This window comes from Falco rusticolus, chromosome 6 (assembly GCF_015220075.1).
Source record: "Falco rusticolus isolate bFalRus1 chromosome 6, bFalRus1.pri, whole genome shotgun sequence".
Classification (NCBI taxonomy): domain Eukaryota; kingdom Metazoa; phylum Chordata; class Aves; order Falconiformes; family Falconidae; genus Falco; species Falco rusticolus.
The window spans coordinates 36001911-36015418 of NC_051192.1; the positions used below are offsets into that span (position 1 = coordinate 36001911).

Genomic DNA, 13508 nt, shown 5'->3' on the forward strand with positions numbered 1-13508 from the left:
AGGTGGGGCATTTATGGTCATTAGGTAGCTATAAAGAAAGGCTTAAACAATAAAATCGATCATGCAGGCTGGAGTTCTGCTGGTTTTGTGTGATTTCAAAGTTCTGAAACTGGGCTGGCCATTCAAGCCCACACAGACTTATTGTATCTGCATGTGATATCAGAATCAGGGTTATTATGAATAGTATATAGTTACAGTTCTTAAATAAATGATGTCAGATAGAGTTTTGGTTACTTAGTATTCTCAGTCAAAGAAAAATTTAAGATTGAAGGACATTTATTTTCTTGAGGTTCTATATTCGTCTGCCAGGGAGGAAGGCAGATTATCTTGCAAAAAGATAGTCCCTCCACCTGCCTGCAGACACTTGTAGAATTTAAACAGTTTTGCTGTGTAGAATCACTAAAGTTTACTGTAAAAATATATTAAAATGTGTAACAATCCAATCTATCCTGCAATGGGATGAAAACAGCAATGAGACTTGTATAAAACATTGGGATTTTTGGAACTAAAGCTCAGTGCACTGGAGATTATGGGAGTTTTGTTTTTTGCGGTTTAGTATTTTTTCTTCTTGACTACTGAAAAAAGATTCCTGGAGGTGGCTGAAGTTGACATGACAGACCACGGCAGGTGCTGAAAGTCTGTAATGCAGATAGTTCATGCTTCTTGACATTAATTACTAGCTCATCAAAAGACAATAACTTGCATCAGAAAAGGTCACGCATGATGTGATAGGCAAAGCCATTTTTTAGTTGTAACTGTTTCTTTCAAAAGACATAATGGTTCTTTGACCTGAAAGACAAGGAGACAAAGGGCTAAAACTGTTGAATTGGTGAGGAATGTTTTTTTTCTGACTGATGTTTTGAGGCAGTTGTTATCACTGTCAGGATCTCATTTCTTAATAAATGAGCACTTTCAACACCTTCTTTGAGAATCATTCTATTCTTGTTGACAAATGATCAAAAATATCTTATCCCTCTATTTTGAGGAAAAGAAACAAAGAGAGGTTGTAGCAGCGAGTGTTCACAGAGCATTAGCAATATGTCTTTCGATCTGGGGTTGCATTAACTGTTGATCTCATTGTATTGCAAGATGACACCGACAGCCATTCTCATCTCTCAACAGCTTTTGATATTGTTTACTTTCTGACTTGTAGATCCTTGAAAAAACAAGCTGAAATAGTCTTGAGTTGTTGCTTTTTCATTATTTTGAGAGTTCGTAGGTTCATTATGAATTCTTATTTCTTCACTTGGAGAATTTTTTCCTGTAATGTCCAATGGAAATAGCCGTGAGCAGCCTTCATTTCCTAAACATATGGGAGTGTTTGTGAAAATACAGGTTATATGATATATTACATATGTGATGGACAGCCAGCTCTAAAACACTGTCCCCTCTGGCCTTGACAGTTGGATTAGAGCTCATAGATCATGTACTTAGTTTCAGGAAACGTGATGTAATAAGACAGTTGAATGTTGTCCTCATCACTTCATATTGAAGAAAATGTGAATGCTATTAATAACCCAGATTCATTATATAAGCCAAAAATAGATTCCCTGCTGTATTTGGATAACATTAAGTGTGACTGTGGTATTTACTGAGAATAATGAAGCTTTCTTCAGGACAATTCTTGGCATATTTACTCAGACCTTTGTTACTTTGATTCAGGTTTCCCTTCAGAGACCATAAAGAAGTTGAAGCCATTCATTGTTGAATATCACAGCTCAATTACTAAGTTTAAAATATTGGTTTCTTCAGTGACCCTGATCCATTAATCTTGCCTTATTGATTTGGACACTAGAAAGGACAAATTGCTCAAATGAATTGGATGTCAGTTTTGTATTGGGATTTACATGTGGCTGACAATGACAGCTTATCTGCTTAGGTGGCAAAGGCAGTCTTTTGTCTTTTATATTTCATTCTATGTGGTGTATATATATTTTCCATTAATATACAACCTGACCATAATATGGGCATCTACAAGAATTTTTATAAAAGTAAGTAAAGAAATTAAATCAAGGGGTATAAAGATGCATGAGAAGAAAGTTCCAGTTCTTTATTTCTGCTCAATTTTAACCAATCAAAATAAACAATGTACCAAAAATCAATGTTTAACTATCATTTATAAAGGTATAAAGCAAATAAATACATTCCGTTCTTACCAAAATGAAAATAAATTACATGTAAATAAGTATGAAAAGGAAAATGCAGTTAAACATGGAAAAGCATATTCTGATGTTTCAGTTAACGTTATCGTAAAATTATGGTAAAGGTTACAGAAAATGTTATAGAGAAAAAAGTAAAGGTTATAGAAAAAATTATATGAATTAGAATCACTTTTGGCTTGATTTTAGCTAGTGTGCATGTTAACATGTTTCATTGAAGTTAGTGAAGCTGACCAGTAAAATGTACTGAATTTATTATGAATTTGTTTAACCTTCACTCTTTAGCAGCACACACTCTTATTATGGAGACAGCATCCTCAGATGCTAAGATGAGGTGATAGTGTCATCTTTATAGGCTAGCTGCTTTTCAGGAGGATGTGACATCAAGTTTGTGTTTCCAGAAATATGTAAAATTGGTGAATGAGCCAAACTTGTCACCTGTTTTTGCCTAAGGTATAACCTTATTTTGCTACTACAATTTTACATGCTGCATAAGGATTTCCCTGAATTACCTAAAAACAGAAGTAGAGGAAAAACACTAGGCAGAAAACATCAGTGTCTATTACTTGCATTGACCTGATTCACTATGAAAATAGAAGATTCAATGAAGTCTGTTCTAGAAAGTTATAACCGTACAAAGCATTGGGTTAGCCACAGCCGTGGGTGTAATATATTTTTTTTCCCTTTTCACAGGAAAACACATCTCTTCCTCCCACTGTTTCAGACTGTCTGCGGGCTGATGTTAGAATCCCTGTTGCTCAGAGCCAAAATTGTTCCGACTACCCAGCAGGGCTGACCTTCACCCGCAGTTTCCTCTATCCTCCCAGTGAGCATGGTTCTTTTTATAGCTAGAGCTTAGAAAGTCTTAATCAGCTGGATGTGGGTTTATGTTTAAGCATATACCCAAACACCAAAACAAACTTCTTTGGATCAGCGTGTTGGGCAGAAAAAGCTTTCCAGTGTTTGTAGACTGACCAAAAGCAGGGCAACTTGTATCTAAATATTTTCAGTTTAGAACATTCAAGTTTTTTGTTAAAAAATGGAATAACTTGACTGAGATGAAAACTAGTTGGAAAGATGTAAAGGGTTGGACTGAGTGGCTCTTTCTCTGTATGAATATTCATTTCCTATTGTCAATTTTGATAATTACTTTATTGAAGAGATTCTACAAACAAATGTGGAGATATGTTTGCAGTGGGAACATACACTCAAGCTCAAATGTAAAATGTAATTGAATTACATGTACCTGCAATGTATAGTGACATGAATCAAATTTGTCTTTGTATAGTATTTCATTAATTTACACTTTGTTCTTTTATACAGACTACAATTCATCTGCTCTTGAACAGTATGATGCCTTACTCACCAGCAATATTGTTCCCATGTATGGAGCTTTCAGAGGTAGGTTGCAAAGTTTTGATTAATTTTCTGTAATTATATTTCTGGATTTGATAAAGTTATGACAAAGACTTAGAAACATTAATGCATGGCCTGCAGTATATCCGGATCTTATGTAAATATATTTAAAACTTTTTAAAAGTAGATGTCTGAAATTTCAAAATGCATTTATGTAAGTTAATTAAATTTTTTTGTATAGTCCTGTCTGACCTCTGCTTAGGTGTACCTGTTCACATTTGAATTTTCTCTTCATCTCCTGTGTGCTGACCTAACATTAAAAGCTAGCTATGAACCTCTCATGAAAATATCCCCTTGGGGAAATGCTTAAAGTGAATGAAAATACATTTTTTCTTTCCTCTTGCAAGGTCTCAAGAGAAGACAAAAGGAAGTTTGTAAACAATGCTCTGATACAGTGGCTGTTTCATCAAACAAGAACTCAAACTAGAAAATATTAATCTTGGAATATTAATTTCAGGCAGGTGTTTCTATTAAGCTACTGCCATGGTTTAACCCTGGCCAGCAACCAAGCCCCACACAGCCACTCACTCATTCCCCTTCACCCAGAGGAACGGGGAGGAGAATTGGAGAGGAATGTAAAACTTGAGGGTTGAGATAAGAACAATTTAATAGGTAAAGCAAAACCCACTCATGCAAGCAAAGCAAAGCAAGAAATTAATTCACTACTTTCCATCAGCAGGCATGTGTTCGGCCATCCCCAGGAAAGCCAGGCTCCAGCATGCGTAACAGTTACTCAGGAAGACAAATGCCATAATGCCAGATGTCCCCCCTTCCTTCTTCTTCCCCCAGTTTATATACTCAGCATGACATCATATAGTATGGAATACCTCTTTGGCTAGTTCAGGTCATCTGTCCTGGCTGTGTCCCCTCCCAATTTCTTGTGCCCCTCCAGCCCTCTCGCTGGCAGGGCCTGAGAAACTGAAAAGTCCTTGACTTAGTATAAATATTACCCAGCAACAATTAAAACCATCAGTGTGCTATCAACATTGTTCTCTCACCAAATCCAAAACACAGCACTGCACCAGCTACTAAAGAAAATTAACTCTGTCACAGCTGAACCCAGGACAGCTTACCTTAACTCTTTTCATCCAGCCTGACACACATTCGTTTATAATCACTGATAAGAAAGAGGCAATGCGTAAAGAAAAAGCTGGAGGAAAAGCACTGGTGTAATTACCTTTCTAATGCATTCAGATCTCATTAATTCATTCACTCATGTTGTATAAAAACAGAGATCCAAAAAAGGCTAAGTGGCTTTAATCATCCAAGTATATCAGACATTATGAAAAATCCATTTTTTCAAGGAAAACTCTACAAGATAATTAAACTTACAAAAAGTTACTCTAGATCATAAGCAAGACGGAGATGCCCTCAATCCCCAAAACCCACCTGTTTTTTGGAGGGTTTTTTTTCCATAATGGCTGTAAATATCTGAATAGTCTCACTAGCTTATATCCTACAAACTGTATTTTCTCAAATATCATCTGTGAAATAAGCCAAATTGTCTAGTGACATTTGACAAGAGTTCTGTAGACTTAGACTGACTCTCAGGTAGTGAATATTCCTCTCACAAAGCCATTATCTCAGTTCCTACTAATTGGCACAGTTGCAAGTCCTAGCAGATAAGCCAGAAATGAATGACCTCTCAGTTCTATAATTGTAGTTTCAGCTTCAAATTGAATGCATTTTCTCCAGAAGTGCAGTGGGCCTTGCAGAGCTATAATAACATTTACCATGCCTCTTCAGTGGTGAGTGAGTATGTCCCTTCTGATGAAATTCAAATTTTGTGTAACAAAGAGCTAATTTTGCAGGTGGTTCAGTTTGAAACTTTTTATTATTCATCTATAGCAGAAAAGAAAATACGTTCTTTTTCTTTAGAGGTGAAATAACTTCAAATTTATGTAAAATATGCTTATATTTTCTTTTAATGACAGACATATGGGACTATTTCCATAATGTGCTTCTTCAGGTGTATGCTAGAGAAAGGAATGGAGTAAATGTTATCAGTGGACCGGTGTTTGATTACAATTATGATGGCCATTTTGATACTCTTGGTGAAATTAAGCAGTAAGTACATGGAAAAGCCAGAAGTCAAACTCCAGATTATTTCCCACTGCATTTCCACACAAAAAAACTTCTATGCAAAAAGAATAAGAAACCAGTATCATGGAGAATGAAGTATTCCCTTTATAATACTGCATCCACCGTTGCTCATACAACAGCAAATAATCTTGCAAACAGATACAGTACTGCAGAAGTGGAAGTTCCAGTAAAGAGGAAAAAGCTTTGCAGTTGCATGTGTATCTATCTGTATGCACAGATACAGACCAGTAATTTGTTTCCCAAAATGTATGCCTAGATTTCTGGGCCTCTGTAATAGAAATACTGGGAGAACATGTGACATCTAAATATGCAGATGTGCTTAAGCATAATTTTCTCACTTTCATGCTGTGCTCACTCACCTGTTTGTTGTTCCTCCCTGTTGTCTCAAATGAATGTGTTTTATCAAAGATCAGGTTTCTGTGTTTGCCTTCACTGAATCATATAACCAGGAAAGTAAAATGTAATGTTCCTGAGTGGTATCTTTGCATAGCTATGGCTTACACCAGCTACATTTAAGCAAGCTCTGGTAGCATAACAAAATACATTTAAAAATTCATCTGTGTGTAGAAACAGATGTATGAGGAGACTTACATTAAAAAAAAAATCTATAAAATAGAAAAATAAAATATAAAGAACAATTATTTATGTTAGTGAATGAGGGCAGGAGGAGTTAAAAACAGAATAAGAACAAACAGATTGTTCCAAACATAGGGAAAATGCCTTGTGGCAGTAAGAACACTTATGTAGTAGAAAAGTGCTGGGAAATCTGCATAGCTGAATCTGTCACTGGAGATGTTTTATTCAAGGCTAGACTTAATACCACATCTGTCAAAAATGGTTTGAGAATAGGAAAATCAGCTCTGCCGCGAAGTAGGAGGGTGGAAGGGAGGAGAGACTAGAACTTCCTTCCAAGCAGAGTGCTGTAATAGCCAGTTGACCACAGAATGTTGTCTACAGTTTGGAATAAGCATGTTTTGTTCAACGTGGTTAGTCAGTCATACGAAGCAGTATAATGACTTCAGTGATGGTAGTTTTTGGATACTGAAGATGTACAGCAAATTTGGGGAGCATTAAGCTCCTCACAAGTTTACACACAAAAGTGACCATGTTTACAGAATAGACAGGAAAAGGAGGCAAAGATATTTTCAATTAGGTATCCTGAATTGGTTTCTATACCACATGGCCACAAGTAATCATTCTGGCATTTCTTGCTGGCAAGGAAACAGAAGCTAATTTTCTTGTCATTCTTCTCCAATTCAGTTTCATGTGATTGAAATTCTTAACGTAATGAGGGGCAAATATAGTGGTCTATTCTGCCTCTTCAGGATGTACAGATCTCTGGCTTTGGTAAAATAGTGTGTTGACTGTGTAGGTAATCCTCTTGGTTTCAGTGGGACTGCTTGTAGCAAAAGGACTAATCCATGTGTGTTTGGCTGTTTGTGAAACATAATGAGGCTGTATATCCCATCAAGAATTTATTTCAGTTATAAAATAAATCAAAGTCATATAGTAGTGAAAGATCTGTGCTGGCGCAAGTTCTGTAAGTTACTAGTGGTATCAGTAGTTTTAATACTTGGTATCTAGATACATCTTAATTAACGTTTGTTTTGCAGGCACGTAGGCAATACAGAAATCCCTGTCCCAACCCATTACTTTGTGGTTCTGACTAGCTGCAAGAACAAGACCTTTACTCCACTGAACTGTTTAGGCTCCTTGGATGCTTTGTCTTTTATCATTCCTCATCGACCTGACAACACTGAAAGCTGTGCTGTAAGTATAATTCTATGCTCCTGTGTGTCAGTGAACTTTCTGAACAAATTCCCAGTGTAATCCAGTCATCTGGACAATCTTTAGAAGTCCATGTGTTTAATGAATTCATTCCCCATGAGTTGAGAGTGACTTGAGAGCTTAAGTGTATGACTAGGAGACCAAGAAGCTCCAGGACAGGTAGCTGTAAACTAATGAGCTGATAGGAAGCAAGGAAGAAGAAGAAAGGAGGCTTTGACAAGAGGGCTTGGAAATGCTGTCACCTGAGAAGAGGTGAGAACAGCAGCACAGCCAACAAGGTGATGAGGTAGCTTTATGGAAGGGTGCATAGCTAGAAGTATAGCTAGAAGAATTCCTTCAATCCTTTTTTCCACATTTATCAAAAATTAGACATTTGGAAGATTCTGCAGTTGAAATTCATACTTGAATTAAATAAAATTAAATAAAATCTATACTTACCACTAACAGTATAAAGCTGGCGTTTTGTAGCAAACAAAATAAATTAGCTGAATGTAATACGTATGGCTGAGCCAGCTGAATGTCTAGTCCATAAAGTCTGGGATGCAAAGTTATTTAGCTCAGTGTGTGTATTAAAAGAGTGTCCACACACAGAGGTATAGCTGCACAGACTTGAACTGGCTTTCAAAGCAGTACAGTTGTGTTTATTTAGTTTATTTATAACTTTGAACTCATAACTGCAGGCAGGTGTGAGCTTACACTGCTTAGAAACAACTTGGGTGTCTCCTCATTTGTGGTGTGGAAAATCCGTAACTTCCCAGTGATCTTTTTGGTAGTTGAGAGCTGACTAAATATACAAAATAAATAATTAGAATTAGTTAGTCTTTATACTTTAGAAATTATCTGTTAGTTTAACAACAAATCACAATTATCATTGCACTATATTCATTGTGTCTTGCAGTGATGTAAATTTAATGAACCATTTGTGTCAGGAGAGGTTGTGAATAGAAATGCAAATTACTTTTTGCAAAAAAACTTTGTAGTAAAAAAATTGACCAATAACATTTTTGATTGATTAGTGCTTACATTTCCATTGTTTTCCCTGTCTATCTGGCAATTGTTATTGCTGTCCAACAATCAAGACTGAGTTGCTGTAAGGGCTTTGTTCAGGTTGTCAGATGCCTGTTGTTTGGCTAGCCTGAGCACTGCAGCTAATTGATATTGTAACTAAAACTATCCTTACGTGAGTGTTTAAAACATGACTCAACTGTACATTTGCCATTTCATTTTGCTTCTCTGATATTTTGAAGGTGGGGAGGAGAGGACATCCATTTGATTCTATTTAAATGAGATCCCTAAATGCAAGTCTGTAAAAGATGCGTAGGAAAACCTGAAAGTTTTACCAATTGGAAGCTGTTAGTCTGTCAAACCAGTTCAAACACTAGTTATTGTCTAATATCACCACCAAACAACAGAATGCCTTTCATGCGTTTAAACATTGTTCTTGTTTGTTTTGCCAGGAAAATAAGACACCTTCTGAATGGGTTGAAGAAAGAATTCATGCTCATTCTGCACGTGTTCGGGATGTGGAACTGCTAACTGGGCTTGACTTCTACCAGGAAATAAAGGAACCCATCTCCGATATCTTACAACTGAAGACATTTTTGCCAGTATTTGAGACTGAAATTAACTGAGTATCTGTTAAAAATGTGTCAGTGCTTGGAAGAAGGCAAATTTAAGTGATTTAAATTTTTTCGTTGCTGAAGTATGTAGGAAACATGACTACAGCTCTTCTATAGAAAAACACACTTAGAGGAGCTAATTTCTTTTCTCAAGTTCAGGTTCTTTGGTCAAGTGTTTTGTGCCAACTGAATAAAAATTATCTAAAAAAAATTAAACCATCATTGCTGAGCCAGGCTTTCAAAATAAAGAGTATTTTATTAGGAGTGGTTTGAAAAAACTTACAAAAGGAACATGTTTCGTAGCAGAGACTGCAGTGTTGTAAACTGTATAGAAAATATTTCTGTAATGGAGTTGGAAAGTGAGACAGTTTGTGAGGAGTGTGTGTGTTTTCTCCCTTGTGTTTATCAGAGAGGTTATGGTTATCTAATACTAGTAGTCCTGAAATGTTTTGAATTTCTCTTTCTCACCTATTAGTTCACATGGAAACTTCTATCTATTTAAAAAACTTACTTAGACTCACAAAAATATAGTATATAATGCAAGTGTCTTCTATGATCATGCCCTGTTGGGTTAATTTATTATGCTAGTAACAAATGAAGTGAAATTAGAGTAAATGAGGTCTGTTCTGTACCCTTCAGAAATTGTAAAGCATTCTGAACATGAAGAGGTAAAAGAAACACTCTAGCCAGAATAATCTTTTCTGGATATATACCTGTATTTGCAATTCCAAATGCCTGGCACTACCTAAATGTTTGTGTCTATTTTTAAGTAGTTAAACCTGAGATTAGAGCACAAAATTGGCAGTGAAATCAAAAAAATAGTCGGTGTTCCTTTCCATAGAGACTTTATACACAGAGACTCTTAAATCACAGTGTGCTGTACACTACTACTGAGGGCAGGTAAGCGGGGCAAGGCAGTGGAAATCCCCAGATCCGGCTATTACAGAAATGTGACGCGTTAATTGAGTGTTGAGCTGATTTTCTCCACTGAAAATGATGCTAAGCGCAGGTATGAATTACAGCAGACAATTGACCATTTGTCTGATTTATAGGTAGAGTGGGAGAGTTTTAAAGAGACAGAGTCTTATAGTCTAAGAGTATTTCAGTCTGTAACTAATTGTGGACTGAAGGACATATCTCTGTTTAAAAAAGGAAGCTATAAAAACCAAAATCACCCCAGGACATTTTTTTTCCTATGTCTTAGATGATCAGTGTATGCACATACACTCCCAATGTAGCTCAGCAATATTTATCTTAGATCAAGATGTGGAACCAAGCTGAATGCCAAGGTTTTTATCTTTGATAACCATTACACCACCTCCTTGAACATGGAATTGTACTTCATCTGGCAACACTGGGGCATCAAAGTCTGTTCATCTAAATCGGAGACTTCTGCTAAACTGCTTCAATTAAGAATGCAACTGATTTTCTGCATAGTAAATCATATTCTTAATTCTAGACGATGAATCTACATAACACATACTAGTTTAAGCATGTAAATTAACTAGTCTAGAATCATAAAATTAATTGCAGAGATAAGAAGAAACAGTTTCTGAAGAGTATATTTGGTATGTCTACATTAGCAATTTAAAGTAGAACTAGCTTGACTGCTGTGATGTTGTCATGACTTGATATTTTTAAATTTGAATTAACCCCTGTATCACCAACCATGGCAGCAATACAGGCTTCAGGCCAATACTCTAGTTCAATTATGAAAGCAAATTTCTGGTGTAGATATGCCTTTGTGAACAGTTACACTCATGTTTGAATTATGTGCATTTCTGAGTACCTGCATGATGAAATAATGTTTTTGAGGTTTGCCCAGACTTCTGAAAATTAATTTCATCCATGCTGTCACACATGACAGGTACCAGAGTTAAACAGCAGCAAAATTAATTCAATGTCCTCCTTCACAAGATTCTTTAATATTTATAAAAATTTGTAGCCTCCCTCTCCAAAAGCACCTCACCCTGCTGATGAAAGTTGGCCCCTTCTGTGTAAAGATCCCTGCCTATCAGGCTGACAAAAACTGTATTTCTCATTCAGCATTTGTATAGCATCCAACACAAGAGGATCTTGATCATATTTGGGTTTTACACAGACTTTTGTCTAACGGAGTCTGAAGTTTACTCTGAGAAAGCAAATATGAAAGTGGTTTTGCTATAGTCATGTTTATTTCCCCTGCTATTTGTTCAGCTATCATAATATCTAGTGTTCAAAAGTGTAGTGGGTCATTTACAGATAAAAGTATGCAGATTGCTCACTGAAAATTTTGTGTGAATAAAGAATTTGGTTCTTAGCCCTTTATTCTACCCTTGGTGCTGGTGCCTGGGTACTCCCTTCATGTTGCAGAATCTCCAGCTTTCTCATTGCTGATTCTCTGTGCAGGATCATACAGCATCTGTCATGTGCCATGACATAAACTTTGCTATAAATTGCTTCTGGCAGCACTGTGTTCCCTCTCCTTCACCCCAGAGGCTGTAATGTCCATCTGTTAGTTGATCTTGTGGTTTCACAGACATCCTTAAACCCGTTGCATTTTTTTGTTACTTACAGGAACAATCATGGGAAGTTTTTTCCCCATCACTACTAAGCTCAACCAGGGAGCCTAGTCATTGACTGCTTTAGAACACATCTGGATTTCTGACTGATTTGGTAGAAAACTGTGGGCCAAGTTTTCTTGCTTTCCCTTCCCTAGTTACATGAGCTGGTGCCTGCATTGGCAATTGGTAGAACTAGTAGTGAAGTTGATAGAATGATGATTAGGGGACAGATTTGGCTCTGTGTACCGCCCTTGTGTCACATAATCGGGAGGAAGTGCAGTTCTCAAACCCTGGAGATTTAAGCAAGGGAAAATGATTAGTGTTTGGCCTTTGGTGATCTTATATAAAATTTTTAATAGGTTCATTGGCTTGCGCAACCATTTTTGTTTAAATTTGGAAATAAATTTATCCATTTAGAGAAAAAAAGAAAAAAAAAAAAAAGAAAGGAAAAATCTTTCCAGTTCATGAGAATACACTCAATACTGTGTACATATGGTTGCATTACCAGTAGGGATATAGCCTGAAACTTACGCAGTTCCCTAAGACATTTATACAGACCTTTTCCTTGAAACAGAGTAACCTCTGCAGTTTGCATGGAGATGGAAATAAACAGCTTCAAAGAGAATTCATGTGCCACCAAGCTACAAACTGCAGCACAGTCATTCCAAGAATTTAAGAAATTTATTTAATTCCGATAACATTGATCTGGAACATTTCAGCCACTTACATTTCAAGACTCTCAACTGGTTGTCCTGGTTTGCATTTCAAGAGCAAAGAATACTTATTCTTCATTAAAGTTATCAAATATAGAAAAGTTCTGGTATGTAGAGGCGAGTAGGAGGGGAATAGGATCTAGCTTGCAGTTGAAAGGCAGTGAAACTCTATGTGACATTGTAAGAAGTCTACTTGGGATACATTCCTTACTATAGAAAAGCAGGATAAAGAACAGTTCACTGAATGTATAAAATGTATTATTTTTTTTACTCGGAAATGCTGAGAAATTCAGAAGTTAAAATGAAGAAACAGCATAAGTAACAACAAATAGACAATAACACATAGTAAACCCAGCATATGGAAAATATTTAATTTAAAAACATACTACTCCTTTGATCACCCCTCTGCTTTGTCCTGAGAACTAAGAAATGCTGTTTCTCAAAGTTTCAAATTTCTCCTGTTTCCTAGGACATGTGGGTATAACTTCCCATAAATGGCAAGTCCTTTTTTTTCTATGTTTTTCAGCCAGTTTTGGGATCCCTAAGTATAAAGCAGGAATGGAATAGGCATAAATCAATCTGCTCACTGTAAAAATAGATGTTGCTGAGTCCCAGCTCTCACAGCCACCTCATGTGTGAGAATTAAAAATGTAAATCTTGTAAAATGTGATTTTCCATAGACCTCTATTGAAGCTGAGAAACTGAGTACTCCTGTAGCCGTTGAAAATTTGGACTCAGGAGGACCTGGCTGTTTCCCTCTCTTACGCCTGGGTTTGGTTTGTGTTTTTTCTTTTTCTTCTTGAGTTTTAGAGTATTAGAACCAAACCTGTAAGCAAATACAAAAATTTGGCGCTACCTATAGCTAGTCTTGTCTCTGTAGCAAGGCATAGTAATAATGAAAGAGAGCAGGCAAGGGAAGCAGCCTACGCTTCTCCAGAAAATCCTACAGCCAGAGCAAGGAAAAGCTTCACTGGCTTTTAGCAAGTGTTACTGTTTCCCTAACACCACACCCTGGTTCTGCGACTTTTTTTTTTTCCCCTTAATATTTATTATAGAGACCACTGGCTTTTTGCCAATACCTCACTGAAGGCTACCCTCCAAGCTGAGCACAAACACTTAAATGGCACAGAATACCCTTGACTCCTACCTTGGGCATTGTTCCTTAAG

The 13508-nt window shown here is 36.6% G+C and overlaps 1 protein-coding gene across 3 annotated transcripts in view; it reads left to right on the forward strand.

The window, feature by feature from the left end:
* The window catches only part of ENPP3 (ectonucleotide pyrophosphatase/phosphodiesterase 3), a 42776-nt gene extending 33475 nt beyond the window's left edge, over positions 1-9301 (forward strand). For 2 of the 3 annotated variants that reach the window (XM_037391295.1, XM_037391297.1), the window contains 5 exons: positions 2853-2985; positions 3483-3560; positions 5510-5642; positions 7292-7448; positions 8924-9301. In XM_037391295.1, the coding sequence (XP_037247192.1) occupies positions 2853-2985; positions 3483-3560; positions 5510-5642; positions 7292-7448; positions 8924-9097 (675 nt within the window). In that variant the 3' untranslated portion in view covers positions 9098-9301. Of the gene's footprint in view, positions 1-2852; positions 2986-3482; positions 3561-5509; positions 5643-7291; positions 7449-8923 lie in introns of those variants that run through there. The other variant, XM_037391298.1, reaches the window with a different exon arrangement.
* The last annotated feature ends 4207 nt before the right edge of the window (positions 9302-13508 follow it).